Below are 20,989 nucleotides of genomic sequence, written 5' to 3' on the forward strand. Positions count from 1 at the left end.
GTAACATGGGATTTTGAGTAGTGCAACAGTAGAAATGAGTAATGGGATGAATAACCAGACAAAGTTGACAGCAAAGATCTAGTGTATTTACAAGTTTTTGGTGTTTAAAGTCAATAAACTGGTGCAATCACGTCGGGAGTGACCAAGGCCAACAAAACAAACAAAACCACACTAGAAACAAAACGACGGCTGACTAAGCTAACAAAAAGAAACATACAATGACTACACTGTTGGAACAAAGATAAACCCACACCCAAACAAAATGGCAGCCACTCCCCACCACCAGTGTGAAACTATATACAGGACAATATACATACAAGATACAAGAAACATATATTATCCAGCAATCAACCAAAGGGGCAAAACAAACTGTAAATCAAGGGGCAAATCCAAAGTCATACACAAAGTCTAGCAAACACAAACTCAAAATGTAGCAACAAGTCAAAATCAACAACCACAAACTCTTCTCCAACAAGCACTCAAGCCAAAATCCTTTGTTTCTTCCTCTTCCTCTGCTCACTGGAAAACCTGGTGTGGATCAGGATGGGGACACCAGAGAGGAAGAGGCAAAACCTGGAACACAGAATGCAGATATACAGGTGGAGATACCATGAGAATGAGATAAAACTCTTCTCCATGAGGATGTTGCAGTTGGCCTTTCTAAGTTTGAACAGACTCTGCAACCATTTCAGCAGACTTGAGATCAAAGGTAAAAGGGGGAGAAAGGGTGCCATTCTTCTCTCACCAGACATGGTAGATGCTCTGACTCTTCTGGTGAGCAAAAGGAAGGCATATGGGGTTCAGGATGCCAACTGCTTCTTGTTTGCCAGACCCAGCTTTCAAATTCATTACAGAGGCCAGTACTGTCTGAGGTTTTATGCAATTCAGTGTGGTGCTCAAAATCCAGAACCTCTCCGATCAATACACTTGAAAACCATTTCAGTGCAAGTTATACCGTGTATGACTATGTACGTGACAAATAAACCAAACTTGAAACTTGAAATATGTGGCCACTCTCTCACAAATTCTTAATCTGGATCTTATTTGGATCAAGTGGCAAACTTCTTGGGACATGACGTTCGTGTGCAACGTGAGTACTACAGGCTCCCAGAAGCGACAACTCAGCTGGCTAAAATATCATATCTTTTGCTGGCCATGGAAAAAGGGTGTCTCCCCAATCTACAGGGCAAATCACTTGATGACATTGAGATTGAAGGTATGCATTTTTATGTGCATTATATGAGTCTTATGTTGAAGCATACATGGGACACATGAAATACTTTCATTATGAAATTGTGAAATGACAAATGTGTGTTGATTTTCCTTGCTTTTTAAGGTTACTATTTTGGAAAAATGAGGCTTTAATCCAACATCAATAGTACAACTCGTAACTAATGTTAGCATGTAGAATATTGGCTGCCAGTTGAGTTTAGGTTGCTCCTAATTTTAAGATGAGATCAACACAACTGATGGCAGTGAAAATGAAGCTGTGAAACCTGAAAACGAAGCTGTGGATGATGCCATGAGTGCCCCAAGACAGACTGGTGAGTTTAACAGCAATACTGTAACGTGATTTGTTAAATGGTTTTCTTTTCTTTCAATCTGAAGATACAATTTTACATACATGATATTGTACATTTCATCCAATTATCCTTTGCTACTGATATTCATTTTTGTAGTGTTGATTGAACTCTCTGGTCACTGTTAAGCATACCTCCTTATACCTACACTCTTCATTTTATCAACTCCACTTACATAGAGGTGCATTTTGTAGTTCTGCAATTACAGAATGTAGTCCATATGTTTATCTGCATACATCGTTAGCCCTCCTTTACCCCATTCATCAATGGTCTGGACACCCCAGAGAAATTATTTATTGGCTGGTGGATAAACTGTTTCATATCAGATGGATCAGCAGTTCCTTTTTATAGGGACACACAAGACACAGTAAGCTCTTCAGTGAAACACACAACAGCGTGGGTAGCTTCACTATCATGAGGAGGTTTATGTGCAAAAGACCAAAGAACTCCTGTCTTTGCTACCTAGTATCCTCCAATTCCAGTATATCACACACTAGACATAAATAAATAAAAAATAGATAGATAGATAGCATATATATATATATATATATATATATATATATATATATATATATATATATGTATGTATGTATGTATGTATGTATGTATGTATGTATATGCGCGCGTGTGTGCGCGTGTGTGTGTGTGCGCGTGTGTGTGTGCATGCGCCTATGTGTACCTGCAGTTTTAAGCTCATTTTTGACCGATTTGTACTTGTTCAATTTAACACTAGTTATCTGAAATGGTACACATAGCATAATGATCATTCAGGATTCAAATTGATGTAGACACTTGGGACAAGACATCAATTCACATCCAGGCTTATTTGTCCATCATTTAACTTCCATTTCAGCTCATCTAATACAGAAGAAAATGTCAACAACAAAAAAAAACATAAAACACCTTTGATTTTTTTGGGTGTCTATTGAAGCTGGAGATTCAGTTTCACTCATGCTCTACATTTCCTGATCCACCAGGGTCTTGTCTAATAAATTTTTAGCTACACAGTATTTTGCACTAGGTGTCCTAGACATCTCCAAAGTTTCCAAAAACCTCTCCAAATGAACACAAAGTCATCAGTCACTATACACCAAGTTTGCATGTTTCTTTTTGCTAAAACATCACAGTAAGTTACTTTATTAAGTTCCACAACAATATTAGCTTCATAGCTTCATTCTTATTAGGGAAAAATACTGTAGCTAATACTGTAAATGCTGGGGAAAATACTGTAAATGCTGTAATACTGTAAAGAAATAGCATACTTTCTCATTTACACTTACATCTTGTAGCAGGATTACAAACTTTTCCAGCAGTGAATGAAAACATCTAGTGATTTGCTATGCAAACATCGAAGCTAGTTCATGTTAGCAGCCAAGCTAGTCATTGCTGGCAGCACCCAAACAACTCCACATAAACTTCAGCTAAAATAAGCCTCTTCCTTTCTATGATGTCCAAAAGTATTGGCGATCAAACCATTCTTATGGTTGTACGAGTTTCGCCAAACAGCGTCAAACCCATGCGCTACACTATCTGCTAACAACACTGAGGTTGACAGTGGCAGACCTTTAAACATTAACGTGATGAGGGGTCTATGTTCTCGTCTAAGCGTCCTCTATTTGATGAAACAGCTGCCAATCACATCGCTTACCCTGGACACAGTTGGAAAATAAACGATAGTCACCGCCCCCTCCTCCCCTTGCCCCTTCACACATTGGTGAGAATTGCTGTTACTCCAAGACAATAGCGCTTCAATGGCCAATAGAAATCAATATAAAAAAAAAATTTAAAAAAGGGGGGGTGGGTCTAATGCGCTATTCAGGAAAACTTTTACGTCAGTAATGTACATTCTGAGGTAACTAAAGGCTTGTGTTAGCTTACTAAGGAACCGAACGCGTGTTTTACCCAAAGAAGTGAGTACGCAATTAAAGAACTTTACTAACACTCTGTCTACTATTTAAACATGTCACGCAGTTGCTTTGATGGTAATTGACAAAATCGGAAGTTATCATATACCGGAAGCATGTTTTAAAAGGCTACGGCATAATTGTTAGAAATTTACCAGAAAAACACGGTGTATTCAGCGTGGGATTTTGGCGAAAGGATGCATGTAGACTACTGAAAATCGGTAAGTAGGTACTTGTATTAGTCCTAAGAAATTTTATGTTGACAAATGTACTGTATTTAAGAATATTTGATGCTATCAAGCGATTTATTTGAGTATGACAATTTGGGCCCGCTGGCGGGCCCGCTAGGGGGCGCTAGTGCATGGATAATTTTAATTAAAAATGTCTCTAATTACACATTTACAAAAGTCTTAATCTAATGATTGACATGCTTGACCTATAATAACTACTGTTTGCTACCTCAGATGAGCAGACACTCCATTAATGTGGCAGAGGATAAGAAAGCAGAGAATTCAATCTATGAGTAAGTGTATATTTTGTTTATTCAGGCACCATTTAATACAATATTATATGAAGTGTCTATAGAGTGTTGTATACCGTATCTGCTTTCTGCATTGCTATTTAAAAGTGGACAGAGAACAGTGATACAATTCTATACAACAGTCATGAAGCCAAGGTATGCCTCTCCACATTGAACAGACATGTTATGTATTTGTTTCAAACCATGTTGTGTGAAATTTTTTATTTAACTCAAAGCAAAGTGATTGTCTTCTCTCTGCACTGAAATGGCTCAGGACATCGTAGTTGCAGCTCTCTTCCACTTTGACCAGGGCTTGTGCAGAACTGCACAGAATGACAGGCAGATTTGCATCAAAGGTCAAAAGAGCAAGAATTCCATGGAAAGACAATTGCAATTGCTCTGAGTCAGAGCATGAAACTACAGACATGCCTCAGGTATATTCTGGGAACTCAATAGGTAGTGGAATATGACAAGAAATAACTGCTGTTTGATTTTAGCTGAACCCTGACATAATAAGTGGTGACACACAAGCACTCAGAGCCAGTAAAGCCATAATTAGAGAGGAAATTTGCCATCCAAATGGTAAGGTAAGGCAATTGGTGTTCTGTTTGTTATATTCTCATGTATTGTCAGATCTCAGTGCATCTTGTTTTCCCAATGCTTTGGCTCCAGCAGATTGAGCAGCTTCTATCAAATGGGTCACGTGTCATTGTATTCTGGAATGGAAATAAAAAAGAGATCGGTGCAGATCAAAAGTCAGTCACAGTATCATTCTTCAATGGAGATGTTAAACGCATACAGGCTGATAGAACTGTGGTATGTATTGAATGATTTAAGGCAACATGGGAAGTGTGGAGAGGCAATTTTTTGTTTTTACAGACTGCTTAACTGTAGTTGAATAATCAAAGAGGAATATGAGTGAAATATTTTACTGATTCTCAATCCTTTGTGCACTTGAATGCTGATCTATGCTCCTAATGATCATACTTGTAAACTCCGCATCAAAAGTTATTTATGCTTATTCTGTTTCTCAGACAATGAATTGTGAAATAATTTGTGAAGAATTTAAGTAGCTGTTGAATTGAGAAATACTTAAACGAAGTCACATGTTGACAACTAATACAGTTGTCCGAGATCTTCAGAACATTCTGTTAATTCTTTCTGTTGTATACATTGTAGAAATGTTTGTTTAAACAAAAGTTCCTATTTTTCACTAATTATTTTAACACGTTAAGTAATCATATAACTCCAGTTAAATCCTCTTCAGTACTTGCTACATGTTTTTGCTAAAGCATGAGAAAGGTCCACTATATTTGTTCAGATATAGATTCACTATATTTGTTCATGTAAGAGTACTATTACCATGACACTCATATAACTCAGTCCACTTTTCTATCTGGATTGGAGATTCTCCAGTTTCCTAACAACCAAAGAGGTGTTCTATTCTACCCAGCATATTTTGGTCAATTAAATTTATTAGTTTACATATATAATGATAAAAATGTATTTAAAAGACTGGTCTTTCCACAGAGAAGCACTATCCTGATGGTACAAGGGAAATTGTTTTCCCTGATGGCACTATTAAGTCTATACCCAGAGGGTTGACAGAAAACATTTTCTAGTTAGAACTGTAGTCAAGTTATCAAAGTAAGATCTCTGTCTCTCTGGTGTAAAATGGGGCCCACTGCTTTGGTAACACCTTTGGTGGCTCATTCGGATGGTGGCAACTGGGGTGGCTCAATTTTTTGTGCTCTGCTTACCGAAACGGGGAGAAAACAGCGGAGTTTAGCAATGGCCAACGAGAGATCCATACCGTCAAGTACAAGCAAAGGATATATCCTGATGGAACTGTTAAAACAGTTTATTTCAGTGGAAGGCAGGAGACAAAATACTCATCTGGGAGGGTTCACATAAAGAACACTAAAGACTTTACTTTTATGGACAAAAAGTGTACAAATTGGAAAATCAGAAATATGTTGGTCCTGTTGTGAAGTTAACCTTTTATGAGTATATAAATTTTACTTCTTACATTTTTGCTTTGAAATGCATGAAAAATAAAATCAAGAGGTGATTCTGTGTGCATATAAACATTTAAGGGAAGGTGTTTCAGTGAAAAAAAAAAAGTAATCTAACTGAAGTGATAAATAAATTGCACATATAAGTCAAAACTAAGCTTGTTACTCACTACACTTGGTATCAGTGAGAATCTTATGCTGCACAAATGAGTCTATTATTCATGAAAAGTGATATGTACCCCCCTACACTAATATAACTGTGTGGGCAAGGACATGTGACATCTATAACGTTACAATCCTCTGGTATCAACAGATAAAAATGTATTTTTATATCTTCTTGGCAGCTATTTTTCATCCTCAGCTTTGTTTTATTTGGAAGGCCAATAGTATTCAGTAAGAAGAAGTGGGTATCTAGGATATCAAAAAAGAGATGCAAATTTATTTTTTATGGTAGCAGCACCCCTATTCCTGTCCTTCTTGCTGTTCTCGTTGCGGGTGCGAGACAATCGAAGCTGACTTGTGAGCTTACGAACCTCACGCACTTTACATGTCTTTCCATCCAATATGCCTTGTGAGGCTATTTGAGTTATGCAATTAAAAGGAAATGTCAATATGAAGTCCCCCACATGGAGGGATGGTACATTCTTGTTGTGTGTCCTCTGACTTGGGGACCTGATACTCTGACTGTGAATTGCAGGTAACTTGCCTTCACTACATGAACAATGCCAATAGGAATTTAACCTCAACTGACATTGCCATTTACTTTCACACAGACTTTGGTATTAGACGTACTGTAGGGGTTTGGGAAATAAAGACCGTGTGCCTGAGTTATACGGGTATCATTGTGTAATTCATCAGGTCAATGAAGTCATTTATCAAACTCTTTTTGACCATTATATGAGCAGGGCAGTCCATAGAAAGTGCAGGGCTATGACTGACCTCTAAAAGCCATGGCTTGTAGTGAGAATCAATGAGGATATCAAAGCCAAACAATTCTAAGCAGTTAGGGGAGGAAGGAATCAAAGGGGTAATAGTGAGCAAAGTCAGTGTCACTATGTTGTTGATTTTTTGCCAGAGCAGAATTTCATTGATACCTTGACTGTGGAGAAAGCTGCAGAATTTGCTCATGGTCCACGTACACCCTTGACCCACCTGCTCTTTGTCTGTAGTGTAGAATGGACCAAACTTGTTGATGCTTGTGTTTGTCAGGTGAGAAAACAGATTGTCCAGAGATTTTCTCTGTCATGAAACACACTAAACCCTCCTGATACATGTAGATTGTCAGTGGACAGAAGCTCTTCACACTGACATAGATCCTCAAATCAAATTTGTTGCCTGAAATCAGAAGGGGGTTGCTGATGTATTTTTGTACAATTACAGGTGAGTCATAAGTCAAATTCTTGATGTTATCAAAGATGAAGCTGTCTCTCCCTTGAGAGAGATCCACTGGTTTACAGATCCAGTATCCTCACTTTCCATCAGCTCCCAGCTTTGTGTACTCCTCCAGAATCTTTGTGTACTCCTCCAGAAACCTGGTGTAGTCATTCAGGAGGATAAAGGCCATGGGACTGAAGCCATACAGCCTGGCGCCATACGTACCCCTCATCCTTCTCAGACTGCGTGCCAGCCAGTCCATGCTTGAGCTACACGTGGTCTTGGGGAGATGGCTCAGCCTCTTACGGAAGCCAGACATGCGCCAGTAGAGGTTCCAGTTCTCTTCATCCCACTCCAGTGGGTCATACACTGCCCAACTACGCTCAAGTAACACCTCCCACACCACCTCAGGAGTGCTCTCATGGAGCCGGAACACAAGGGACTCAGTAGTGCATGGCCCTGTAGCCATGAGGAAAAACTTAGAGCCTTCAGCTGGAAATATGGAAGCAATGCAAAAAGACAAGAATAAAGTCATTGTATCCCTTAATATATGAATAGACGCGCACCATTCGAACAAGTTAGATTTGATGCTGCTATTGTAACTCGATTGCTAAATTGGACAGATTACCTATTTTAATATTTTAAGACAACGTGGTCTACAGCATTGTCCTTGCTTTTGATGTCTATTGATCTGCTAGTAATAAGTTAGCAAGATCGTGACCGTGCTTCTGAACAGGTGCTCCACAGCACTGATTCCCCCCCCCCCCGGGAAATTTGTCCTGCCCTACCAATCAACATTCAAAGGCAATAATTCAAATAAGATGGTAACGCTGGACAAACTTATGAACTCACAGTAAACAGACACCTCACCAGGCTGTAAAGAGTGAGCGTTTTATTCAAACAACTTTTTCAACCAAAGTACAACCATTTAATTTAATGTTTGCTAAACAATTACATGTAATGATGGCGGTAGAAAAAAGTAGAGTACACAAGGTTTCCAGGGAAGCAGGACGTTTCGGACAGAGGTCCTTCTCCAGCTGTGCAAGCACACAGGCTAGACATATGCTTTCAATTACATTAATTAAATGCATCAATTATTTTTTTCCCTCAACATAAAAAGTAGGTTAGTACTGGGGAAAATAACATTAATGTTCATAAAATGACCATAATATACTATCAAAATAATATTTTTTTAATATAATATAATATAATATAATATAATATAATTTAATATAATATAATATAATATAATATAATATAATATAATATAATATAATATAATTTAATTTAATATAATATAATATAATATAATATAATATAATATAATATAATATAATTTAATATAATATAATATAATATAATATAATATAATATAATATAATTTAATTTAATTTAATATAATATAATATAATATAATATATAATATAATTTAATATAATATAATATAATATAATTTAATATAATATAATATAAAAAATTTTTTGCACAACCCTGTTCCTCCAGATCTAGCAGCCTGCAGGGATTACACTGAAATTTAACTCAGCAGGTCTCCAGGAACGAATATGTTGACATGTAGGTTTGACTATTTATACAGATTATACAAGTGTCGTTAAAAACATGTCTATATTTACATAAGTGTCTGGCAAATAATTTTCACATTTGCAGGGGTGCCTTTGACGTGTTTCTCTTGTAAGTCGTCACATATTTGTATTGCAGATACAGTAGGATTCTTGTACTCATTGTACTCAACCCAAATGTAAGTTAACATGCTCAGTGCTAGAACTGATATAAGAATGTATATTTTTGTGGATAGACAGATGAATGTGCTGTATGCAAACGCTATCACGAAGCCAAAAGATTCCCACATGCGATAGTTAGCGAATGCTGCCTCCTTGTGCTTGGGAAAGAGAATGCCATACAGTGCTGAATGGGATATACAAAAGTAATGCATTAGGGTGCTTGCCAAAACAGCTACTTATTGTTCTGCATAAAATAAACAGAGTTAATGAATCGTTCAGACACTCACCGTTGGTTTGTGTCTGCCACACAGCATCTGCCATGCCCCAAAGAGCAGGAAACACGAAGAAGACAGGCAGTTGGTCTGGATGGGGCTTCCAGAACAGCAAGGCGATTGCACAGCTCAGATTTATCAAGGCAGCTATAAAAGTAAGAGGTTGAATTACCTTTCAGGAGTTTAATCCAGTCCTAATGTAGCACACTTAGGGATAGATTGGGAATGAACTCTGTATGAGAGTTGGTGACTATTATCTTACCAAAGCAAAAGAGGGCAATTCTTCCTGTGTACTGAGACAGCCTCCCAAAGGCATAGGAGCTCAGCGCGTTTACAGCACCAAAGCAGATCATCGCAAAACCAACATAATGGATTCCCAGTGCACAGGTCACATAATTCTACACAAGAAAATGATCATGAGCAGTACACATTTTCTTAATATATGCTATTCTCTAGGTTTACACAAATGGACTGGTGATAGTGTGGCTGTCTATGCATTGAATAATGGTACTATTGAACGAGTCCTGTATTTGCATACTTGGGTAGTCGTAATTCCTTTTAAACTTTGAGCTGACATTTATAATACATATTAAAGAGTTGGCAAAAAATTTAACACCTTGTATTTCTATATTATAATAATATGCACAGTTGAACTTTTGATAGAAGTAAAATTATTCAGGCTAATATTATGGAGACATCATTCATGAACATGGAGCTTCAGCCCTGAAACTGCTAAATGCCATTTAATTGCATCATTGTACTTCAACATAAACTGACCATCCATGTGCAAAAAAGTTCCATATCTTGATATTCATTTACAGGCCTCTATTGCCACGTTACATCACCTTCACCCATCATTATAGTTCATTTTAAATAGAGATACTGGGTGTCAGAAAGCCAGTATACAAATTAAATATATGAGTGAAATCAGCATAAGACTGGGCACAGTGTTGATTCAAGGAATTTTGGTAAGAAAGCCTTTTCCTGTTTTGGCCCTTTGACATATAATGGCTTTCAGTTGTTTACAATATTATAGTCAATTTAGGGTTCTTTGCTTGGCTAACTGATAACTGTGCATATTTGCATACTGTTAATTGGATCTTGGCCTCAGTAGTTTGTTCCCTGTGCAGTGATTAAATATATTCTCAGAACTGTTTACCTTAGTGTATTCACCAGAAAGGAAGCTTTGCTCAAATCCACTGTACATGGTCAATGGAATGAGCATTATCAACCTCTTATCTTGCAAGAGCCTGAAAGTGGCCAGAAAGGTACTGCAGAAGGAATGATTGCCTCTGTTTCTTCGAAAGTCGCGGGCCGTGATTCCATCAATGTTGTCCAGAAAAACTCCAATGAGCACCATCGCCAGGACCCCCACACCTAAAGAGGTATTGCTTAGTTCAGCTATTTTAAAAATGTACCCTTTTTAGAGATCTTGTTTAGCATGTTAAGAATAGCCTGTTGCTTAGACATGTTGCTTAGACATGTATTTATTATGCCAGCTTGTGCAACTATAAAATACTGTGACTGGTACACTGATCAATAATTCAAGGGTTTCTAATGGTTTCACAGACAAAAGCAGGAACAACAGGAGTTATAACTGCCTACCAATGTAGCACCCCAGCAGTATGTTGACTAGGTGCTGCTCAGGCCGGGTGAAGTTTCCCACGGTTGTGAAGTTCTCATTGCAGAGTGCTGCTCCACAGTACTGCAGTGTCTCCTCAGAAATATCACCTTGGGTCGGAAACAAATACACAGAAGCCTCAGAATCTCAACTGGGAGACTGAGCCAATGCCATGTGGCAGTTCCACTTCATATATACCTATATTAGAGTCCTGTTGAAATATGAGAGAAGACATAAGATTTCCCCACACGGCAGAGGACTGCAAGATGAGAAAGAAGATGCCAAAGTACTGGTTGATGATATCCTGGCCTTTCTTGTTGTCTTTCTCTGCCTGTATGTTTCCGCAGATGGTGAGGTAGCTGCATTTGGCAGACCAAAGTGGTGAACCTCCCAAACCCAGAAGAACAGATGTAGTAATCAAGGCTGCCCTGCAGATACAATATATCCCATTAGGATTCACTGTGTCCAAGAGTGGCATTGTTACAGTGATACTGTAATGTCCAACAGTGAGCTCCACTGATGTAAGTCTAGTAAGAAATGTAAAAGAAAATGAATCCCTAATCAGACACATCAGATCTACTCGGACAGGTCTACTAGGACCGGTCTACTCAGACAGGTCTACTAGGACCGGTCTACTAGGATAGATCTACTAGGACAGGTCTACTCAGACAGGTCTACTAAGACCGGTCTACTAGGACCGGTCTACTAGGATAGAGAAAACAAACAAATGTGCAGAGCATAGGTTCCCACTGGTCTATGCTAAGTTCATTTTAGCAGGGTTACTACTGGGTTTTACTATTTAATAGATATTGTTTATGAGGTAAAAAAACAACTAACATCTTTTTATTTTATGCAATGTGACTGAAATTGCAACCAGTGATTATTAAAGGTATACCTCATGCATAAGTGCTCTTAGTCTGAGAAAGTATTTGGATTTTCCAATAACATTCAGAATATTAGTAGAGGCTCTAAAATGTGGTAGTCTTATTTAAATGCTATAATTCCTGGTCATTTTCATGAACAGATATTTTTGACTCACCACCCAGGGAAGAGGTTTCCAAAGGAATAAGATATGTAACAAGCCATTGAGATAAAGATAGTCCACTTGCAGCCCAGATTTTTTATCATAATGGGAGGCAGGAACATGGAGGATAGAATAATGCTTCCATAGACGACACTCAGTGATATGACTCCCATTCCTTCCTCTGCATTTAGACTGCTCTGTGGCACATCATATGCAATAAGTTCAAGTAATATAATGTATATGTTATATAACCTCACTCTTCTCCACATGAAGGAAACACTTACCATCCACATCTGTTTTACATAGTTTTTTAAGTTTCATCTGTGATTTTGATAGTTTGTTAGTTAAAATGTTAGTCATTCAAATATGTAAAGACTAATTCTGTCTGACTATTCATATTCACATATATCAGTGGTCACAGTCACAATTATAACTGAATCATTATTCACTGTACTGTATAATAGTGTCTCCTTTATCACTTTTACATGAATACAATAATATACATTTATAAAGTACATAACCTTTATTACCTGTAGACTCTGCAGCCCTCCATATGCAGTGAATAAGGATAAAAATCCAAAAGACACCACCAGGATATTTTTGGTATTCCGGCTAATCATTTTAGTGGTTTAAAATCCTGTAAGTAGCAGGAAAAGAAGAAAGCAACATTTATCCTGAGCCCAGCTGAAGCGCTGTAGGTTTTTTACTCCAGTCTGTCAGATTTCCAATGGCTTCATATAAAGCAGCTACTCATACTACAGGACAAAGTTCAACACATGAACGTAATACAGGCTCCACTGGAGACGTCAAGCCCTTATCACACAGCCTCATCTTTTAACAGCAGTTTGCTTCAGTCTGAGAGCTGATAGTGATCTTTTTTATAATGACAATCTTAATTCAGTAATCATCGACAGAAAGGTGCTGTCATCCACAGAAAGGACATGATGACAACAGAAGCATTGCCAAAACTATACAGTGAAGTGGCCTCTTTTTCAGGGCATGTTTATGACACAACCGTTCAGTGTAATCAAACCCTACAGTCCAATCGTTGTTGGCGTATCTCCATTCAGCTGAAATCATATGTATAATATGAATGTTTATTCACAACTGGTTTCAGCATTTCTGGAAACTTTCTCTTTGTTGCTCTGCAGTGACACACAGGGCAAAGGTGAAATAACATACATTAACATTTGCCCTATCTTTGCCCACAAGACTGCAGTGCAAACTGTGGACAGTTTATACTATGAACAATGCACTTTCTGAAGTGCATTAAATGAACATAGATGATCCACCCATTTATTTACCATGTTTAGCTGACAATATGCTTTTCTTAATAAGAGTAGAAAACATCTGACAGGCTCAATCAATGGCATGTGCAGAGACTGTTGAAGAACACATTCCACTCTGCTATAAAATGCCCCAGATAAGGTGTTTGTGGTAAAATGAAGCACAAATGTAGTGCTCTAGCTCTGGAGGGATGCAGTGCTGCGTAAACCAGTGCTCTTTGTGTTTCAGCACACCTTATTCAAATGATCAGTTAACCATTCGGTTGAATCAAGAATGTCACAGAGAATTTACTTCTCAAATAAAGGGTTCTTAAAGGGTTCTTTGTGAAGTTGAAGTTTCAGAGTACAGGCATTTGGAAACTTCATCATATTTTCTAATCTAAACATTTATTTCCAACTTTCTAAAAATGCAGTTTAAAGCCTTTATGGGTTTGTCTTGCTTGTCTAGCTTTTTAATAATGCATTTTTCACAGTAATTATTGTTATTGCTTATGTTGATGTATAAAGATTTGGCAGAGCATTTGGAAGCACAGTATACATTTCTGGACATGGGACGCTCAAAGAGTACAAATGATACAAATGTTAAATGTAATCTAAAACTCAGTTACTAGAGAAAAAAGAATGGTAGTAACCAATACAAAAAGCAAACAAGAGAGCACACTAGAAGTGACAAAACTGCAACGATTGAGAAAATTTTGTGTATGTAAACATGCAAAATGAGTCATATCTTATGGTCTTTCAGTTATTAGATGCCAATGATTCAAGTGTTACAATTATCTAAAACTCAATAATGTGTGGTCCTATAAATACTGTAGATTATATTATTTCCAGTTCTTCTAAGAAAATATGTGGTCTAACAAACTTTGTAAGAATTAAAGAGCACAAGGATGCCAGTTATGAAACTAAGACACAGGAAACCTCCATATCAGGGTAACAGATATGTAATAATTTGTGACATGGTGCAGTCATTTAGGTATAAACATATAAAGTGTAAAGACAAACATGTGGCATTTGCTTCATTATATACACCACATACCTCCATCTGGCCCCTGGTCATATTGCTGTCTAGTCTAAAAAACTACCACCCAAGTTATACTTATTATGCTATAGGGTTAAAACTGATAATGTGCTTGTGCTCAATCGTCCGTCGATATACTGTAGATAAACTGACATGAAGATATTAGGACAAATTCCCAATTTTCCTTAACCTGTCCTCCCTTTGGTCCCACCATCAATCTCCCTGTCACATCGCCCGAAGCACACTACAACACCCAAGATGCCGTTCGCCGCAAAGCCAAGGACTCATCCAATCATACACATTCATTCAGATCCTCATCACCAGAATATTGACAGCACCTGTTTTGTACTTCCCACCTGTATATTTACCTGTTTAGACCTCGCCAGCATTTCGAAGTATTGCCACTAGTTTTGACTGTGCATACCGAGCGTTATTTCCTTGATTGCTTTCCTGTGTTTCGATAGTGTTTTTTGCTCTCCAGACTACTGATTTTTGCCCACCCCTTTTGTATAGTTTGCCTGGTTTGTTATTGTTCTTTGGTTATTGACCTCGGACTGTTTACTTATATGATTTGGATTACCCCTGTCTTGGCTTCCTGGTTTTGACCCTGGCTTGTTCACCCATCACGAAGTTGGAACAAAATAAATCTATCTCTCTACATCCGCGAGCATCTGGCCTTACTTGTCCCGTCACAGAATACTTCCCCACCATGCAGACGGCGGATTCAGAGGCATTGAAAGAAGCTATCACCAGTCAAGGACAGCTACTGGGCCAACACCAACAGGTGCTCAAGGGTCTCACGCAGTCTATGGACACGATTGCCAAACAACAACCAGATCAACAGGCACAAATGTGGGAACTCGGACAATGTCTTAGAGAACCCACATCCCAGTTACATGCTATGACTACTTTCCCCCAGTCCGACCCTCCTCAGGCGTCCGATGCTGGCGGCACTCCCACCGCAGCCCCCGTAAGTAAGCCGGATAAATACAACGGCTCTCCAGAGAAGTGTCTGGGTTTTTTATTACAATGCACACTATATTTCAGTAGCATTCCCCCTTGTTCTAACCAAGCTAAGATAGCATTCCTTACCTCTCATCTAACCAACAAAGCATTAGATTAGGCTACTGCCATCTGGGAGAACTTACAAGTGGCTATTTACGAAAATTTTATTGCTCAATTCAAAGCTGTTTTTGATCACCCACATGAGGGAACAGCATGCAGAGAAATTCTTACAAAACTCCGCCAAGGCAGCCGTTCTGTGTCGGACTACACCCGCGAATTCCGTACCATTGTTGCTGGTAGTGGGTGGAATGAAGCACGGGGTGACGAGCTTAACCTCGATGGGCTGACCGGGTACGAAAACCGCGTAGATATAACAGTACGTGCTTAACTTATACCACTCCTGTAACTAGAGTAAATCCCAGAGAAGAGACTGCAACGGAGCCTATGCAATGTGATTCGTCACGCCTGACCGAGGAGGAAAGGAGAAGCCGTTTCCACGAGGGACTATGCCTGTACTGTGGGTGTTCAGGACACGTTATCAGGGAGTGTCGTCTTAGACCCAACAGGTCTACTTCCTTGTCCCATAGAGGAGACATGAACAACAAACCCCATGCCACGGTAAGGATCAAACCCATTCTAAAATGGTAGTGAAGTCTTTTATGTTACCTGTCTATGTTAGGGCTCACACTCCCTCCTTTCTGTTTACAGCCCTGATTGACTCCGGAGCAGAAGGAAATTTTATCCACGCCAGCTTGGTTGAAGATTTAGACATCCTCGTAGAGCCCTTACCTAAGACCCTTTGTCTAGTCACTATAGATGGGTTTTCAGTAGGGCCTGGTTCTATCACTCTCTGCGCTACACCAGTCAGACTCACCACTAGAGCCCTTCATTCAGAACTCATCTCGCTACTGGTAATAGAAGCCTCGTCCTTCCCAATTATTCTTGGCCTTCCATGGTTGGAACAACACAACCCAAACATGTCATGGTCTCAAAGGGAGAGCACTCATTGGTCAATTCAGTGTCAGAAGGACTGTCTGACGTTACCTACAATGAACCTTTGTTCCACCTCTGTAGAAAGCCTGGCTGATTACTACACCTTTACTACACATTACTACACCTACTGTTCCTCAAGTGTACCAGAATTTCACTATGGTGTTCAGTAAACAAAGTGCTACCTTGTTGCACCCTCACTGAACATATGATTGTTCCATCGCTCTACTGGAGGGAGCCGTGGTACCTAAAGCCCACATATATCCCCTATCCCAAAAGGAGGAGAAAGCCAGCGAAGCACTAAGTCAAGGCTTTATTCAACTTTCCACATCCCCCCGGGATCTGGCTTTGTCTTTGTAAGGAAGAAGGATGGAGGTCTACGTCCATGCATTGATTATCGCAACCTCAACCAGATATCTAGAAAATATGCATAACCATTACCGTTTGTCCCTGCTGCCCTAAAACAACTTAGAGAAGCCAAATACTTCACCAAGTTAGACCCCCATAGTGCATACAAGCTGATTTGTATCAAAAAAGGGGAAGAGTGCAAGACTGCCTTCAGTACCACCAGTGGTCACTATGAATATACAGTTATGCCTTACGGTCTCAGTGTAGCACCATCTGTCTTCGAAGCATTTATCAATGACACCTTACACGAGTACACAGGAAACTATGTGATTGCATACATCGATGACATCTTCATATACTCACGGGATCTAAAATATCACATACGACACTTCCGTTCTGTTCTGAAGAAACTCCTGGGCAATGGATTATAGGTTAAAGGAGAGAAATGCGAGTTCCATCTCACTACAACGATCTTCTTGGGATATGTAATCAGTCAGGGCGGTATCACCATGGATAACAGTAAGATAGAGGCCATTCTCATTTGGCCCACACTCACCACAGTCAAGAAGCTTCAGAGCTTCCTCAGCTTCGCAAATTTCTACAGACGCTTCATTAGGAACTTCAGTAGCATTGCAGCTCCTCTTACAGCCCTATTTAAAGATGCAGCAACCAAGCTCCACTGGAGCCAAGAGGCAGAGCAAGCATTTAGACAGCTGAAGGAAGCATTTACTACCTCTCCTTCAACATGCTGACCCGTCTATTCCTTTTGTGGTGGAGGTAGGCGCCTCAAACATAGGTGTAGGGGCTGTTCTATCTCAGAGGCACAAGGATTCTAAACTACATCCTGTGGCGTATTTTTCCCGTAAGCTGTCCCTACCTGAATGTAACTATGGAATAGGAAAACGTGAACTGTTAGCCATCAAACTGGCTTTAGAAGAAAGGAGGCACTGGTTGGAGGGGGCCAACCGTCCTTTTTTAGTGATCACCGATCACCCGAATTTAGAGTGTATCTGGTCAGCCAAATGATTGAACCCCCATCAAGCCCATTGGTTATTGTTCTTTTCTAGATTCCATTTCAGGATTATGTATCGTCCGGGGTCCCGCAATACTAAAACGGATACTCTGTCCCGCATTCACCTAGGGGAGATGGAGGAGGACTCTAATGCCCACCTGGGTACATTTGGCATCCATACATTGGGAGATAGATGAAGAAATTGAACAAGCCACGCAAGGAACCATCATCCCAAGAGCTTGTCCTGCAGGGAGATGTTATGTACCGGTGTCATGTCGGGCTCGGCTGTTAACCTGGGCTCATTCTTCACTCACTATGGGACATCCTGGTGAGACTCGCATTCGACAGCTCCTAGCTAGCCGGTATTGGTGGGAAACTAACACTAGCAATGGACACAGGTATGTGTCTTCCTGTTCGGTATGCAGCCAAAGTAAAACCCCTAAGACCCTACCTGCAGGAAAACTCATGCCACTCCCCATTCCCAAAAGACCCTGGTCCCATATAGCCGTGGATTTTATTACTGACCTACCCTGCTCAAATGGCAATACAACCATACTTACAGTAATAGACCGGTTCTCCCAGGCCGTACGTTTCTTTGCATTTCCAGGATTGCCTACAGCTGTTCAGACTGCAGAGGTCCTGTTCAACCAGGTGTTCTGCATCTTTGGCATCCCAGAGGACATCTTGTCAGACAGGGGACCTCAATTCACGTCCCGTGTGATCAGCTTTCTTTGAACACATAGGAGTTGCCATTAGCCTTACATCCGGTTATCACCCTCAGTCCAATGGCCAATGTGAATGAACCAATCAAGGTCTAAGCAAGTTATTGTGCTGTTTTTGTTTACACACTCCCTCGGACTGGTCCACATTCCTTCCTTGGGCAGAAATAGCCCAAAACTCGCTCGTGAGTACCTCCACCGGCATAACACCTTTTGAGTGTTTCCTAGGTTACCAGCCCCCGATGGCCCCGTGGACCTCGATCACGACCGATATCCCCGCGGTAGATGAATGGCTGCAATGCAGCGAGAGGGTATGGGAGGAGGCGCACCAGCGGATTGGACACGCACTCCAACGATATAAGCAACTAGCGGATAGGCATAGAGGAAATACTCCTGCATATCAGCCGAGTGACCGGGTATGGCTCTCTGTGCGAGATTACCATAAACCGGGTTCATGTCGTAAACTGATTCCTTGGTATATCAGTGCCTTCAAAGTACACAAACGCATAAATGAAGTAATTTACCAACTCAATCTGCCCGCACATTCCATGTCTCGCTTCTCAAGCCTGTCGTTCCAGGTCCTTTGGATGAGGTTTCTCCTGACGACACTCCTCCTCACCCAGTTGACTACTACAAAATAAATCTATCTCTCGACATCCGTGAGCGTCTGGCCTTACTTGTCCTGTCATACCCCCTTAATCTGGTTGTTCTCCCTCAGGGCACTGGAGGTCAGAGATGAAGTCAGAGATGCTGAGAAGCACACACAGTTTATTTCCTTTTTCAGAGAATATATTGTGTAAAAAGCACAACTACTTGGAGATTAACATATTCATAAAGATAATTTGCATATCATTAAAGCAAACAGTATGTTTAAGGGCTAGAGAATAAATAAACCTTATAATGGCAAAAACAGCAATGAAAAGGCTTGGGTAGTCTGAGAATATGAAAAATTACAGTAAAAGATCAAAAGAGAAAGCATGAGCTTCATCATTTTCCATCCGCAAAGAGCAGAACAATCAAAATGGTTTTGACCTGTTAGCTTGCAGTGGTCTTATATCTATGTTTAAAAAATTTGTTCAAAAGTCAAATTTGTACAGAAAGGAATTCTCCTTGTAGGAATTTTTAATAATCCCCCTCTTTTATTCTCCAAAAACTATTCATACGAGGAAAATTCTCCACTAGGGCTAGATGAAAAAACCCCAGTTTTGCCAATGAATGGGGGAAAAGTCCCAGCCTACCAACATTTTGTGTAGCAGGGGATTCTTGCACAAGTGGAATTTATTCATGCATGGGCAGTTATTTCATAGGGCAGGCTGAAACTAAGCTGGCATGAAACACACAAATTTTATACATATAAGTAAAAATATACATTTAAGCAACAATGTATGTGGAAGAGATCCTAGAAGTAAAGTAGAGCAAAACCCTATCAAATGTTGACATGTTATTATCTAAACAAGATATACATAAGAGAACATCTAGTTAAATTGGAAACGTTGATATGTTGTTTTGCGAGCATAGACAGTCAGGGACTTCGCCTGGCCTTGGCTGTCACTTAACACAACATTCTTATTAATGACCTGAACAAAAAAACTCATTCATAAAAAATTCAAGAAAGCATCATAAAATGGTAATAAAATTTAAATATTGTAAAACAACAAAAAATGCATAGCTAAAGAAAAGAACAATCAACCTGAACTCCCCTCCGCACAGGCTCATAAATGATCCCTACCTTAGCAGCATACGAATGGTTGTGTTTGGTGGAAAAAAAAGAACCATTCTTGAAAGTAGGCTTTGATTTAAGTAAGTGAAAATGAGCCTGCAGCAGAATTCAACCAGAATAGGCAGATTGACCAATAACAGGCGGTGGGCCCACTTTCCCAACAATGACTCACAACAACTGAACCATGAGTTAGCTACAGTTGAGGAACTGCAAGTTCAATGGCACATTTCATGTCCATAATAATGTCTATGATGTTGAGGGAGTAATCAGGTATGTAAAAGCAGCATGGAGTATTCATAACCCTGCACACCCCTCCTGCTTTAGCTAACAGGAGATCAAGGGCTAAACGATTTTGTATAATTATTGTACATATAGCTGCCAATTCATTATCGACCAGGTTTAGGGGTATTTATTTTATTTAAAGCAGCTGCCCACAGCAGCACAACAATCACAAAGAGTGGGTTCATACTTCAAACCTAATTATTTTGAAGAGTTCTGCAAAACACAAAACCTGTTCAGGATTTGTATAACAATACAGAGTTAACCTGAATGATGGGAAGTTGTCAGGGCTCCCTTCATTGATGGGAGTGCATGACCAAGTCCACAGTGAGCAGTCCTTTTCCTTTATTTGCAGCAGATTAACAACTGACTTCTTCAACCAATGAGTTTCCGTATGGCGTCGGTATCTAAGGTAGTATCCGTGGGGTAGAGTAAGGGGCCTGCCCTGTGGGGAGAGGGAGAGAAACAGAAATATTTGCTTGTATGTCAACTTGTCTATTAGAGTGGTTGTGTACTCCTCTACAATCTTATCTATAGTGCCATTGATCATTGGGCCTGGTTTT

At 39.7% G+C, this 20,989-nt stretch overlaps 2 protein-coding genes and 1 long non-coding RNA gene across 11 annotated transcripts; 1 reads left to right on the forward strand and 2 right to left on the reverse strand.

Moving 5' to 3' along the window:
* Positions 1-3,466: 3,466 nt before the first annotated feature.
* LOC118241067 (uncharacterized) lies at positions 3,467-5,234 on the forward strand. Its single transcript, XR_014124567.1, has 4 exons — positions 3,467-3,705; positions 3,949-4,007; positions 4,113-4,160; positions 4,279-5,234. It is a non-coding gene; the product is annotated as an uncharacterized LOC118241067 (long non-coding RNA).
* Positions 5,235-6,726: 1,492 nt separating this feature from the next.
* On the reverse strand, positions 6,727-8,075 carry LOC113569298 (putative tubulin polyglutamylase TTLL2). Its single transcript, XM_026997343.3, is given in 2 exon segments — positions 6,727-7,253; positions 7,255-8,075. Coding segments are annotated over 2 exon segments (1,080 nt in total). The 5' UTR covers positions 7,929-8,075; the 3' UTR covers positions 6,727-6,847.
* Positions 8,076-8,270: 195 nt separating this feature from the next.
* Positions 8,271-20,223, reverse strand: unc93a (unc-93 homolog A). 9 transcript variants are annotated; one of them, XM_026999132.3, is made up of 11 exons: positions 20,157-20,215; positions 18,952-19,149; positions 18,269-18,437; positions 12,580-12,686; positions 12,065-12,246; positions 11,224-11,453; positions 11,010-11,135; positions 10,564-10,781; positions 9,667-9,802; positions 9,420-9,551; positions 8,271-9,316 (listed from the first exon to the last, which is right to left on the reverse strand). In XM_026999132.3, exons 4-11 carry the CDS (start codon positions 12,667-12,669, stop codon positions 9,021-9,023), a joined length of 1,410 nt encoding a protein of 469 aa, XP_026854933.3. In that variant the 5' UTR covers positions 12,670-12,686; positions 18,269-18,437; positions 18,952-19,149; positions 20,157-20,215; the 3' UTR covers positions 8,271-9,020. The 9 variants fall into 9 exon arrangements, with proteins under 9 accessions (XP_026854933.3, XP_026854942.3, XP_026854951.3 ...); XM_026999141.3 differs by having other exon boundaries at positions 18,952-19,177; positions 20,157-20,211; XM_026999150.3 differs by lacking the exon at positions 18,269-18,437.
* Between the last annotated feature and the right edge of the window lie 766 nt (positions 20,224-20,989).

The sequence above is a fragment of the Electrophorus electricus genome, chromosome 7 (genome assembly GCF_041902795.1).
Source record: "Electrophorus electricus isolate QZ-2024a chromosome 7, ASM4190279v1, whole genome shotgun sequence".
Taxonomy (NCBI): domain Eukaryota; kingdom Metazoa; phylum Chordata; class Actinopteri; order Gymnotiformes; family Gymnotidae; genus Electrophorus; species Electrophorus electricus.

Excerpts from the sequence above, each read along its gene's own strand:
- unc93a (XM_026999158.3), bottom strand. The coding sequence starts at position 12,669 with ATGATTAGCCGGAATACCAAAAATATCCTGGTGGTGTCTTTTGGATTT. Across the intron at positions 11,454-12,064 it reads GGAAACCTCTTCCCTGGGTG|GGCAGCCTTGATTACTACAT; the intron begins GTGAGTCAAAAA and ends TTGTATCTGCAG. Across the intron at positions 9,552-9,666 it reads AATTGCCCTCTTTTGCTTTG|CTGCCTTGATAAATCTGAGC; the intron begins GTAAGATAATAG and ends TTACTTTTATAG.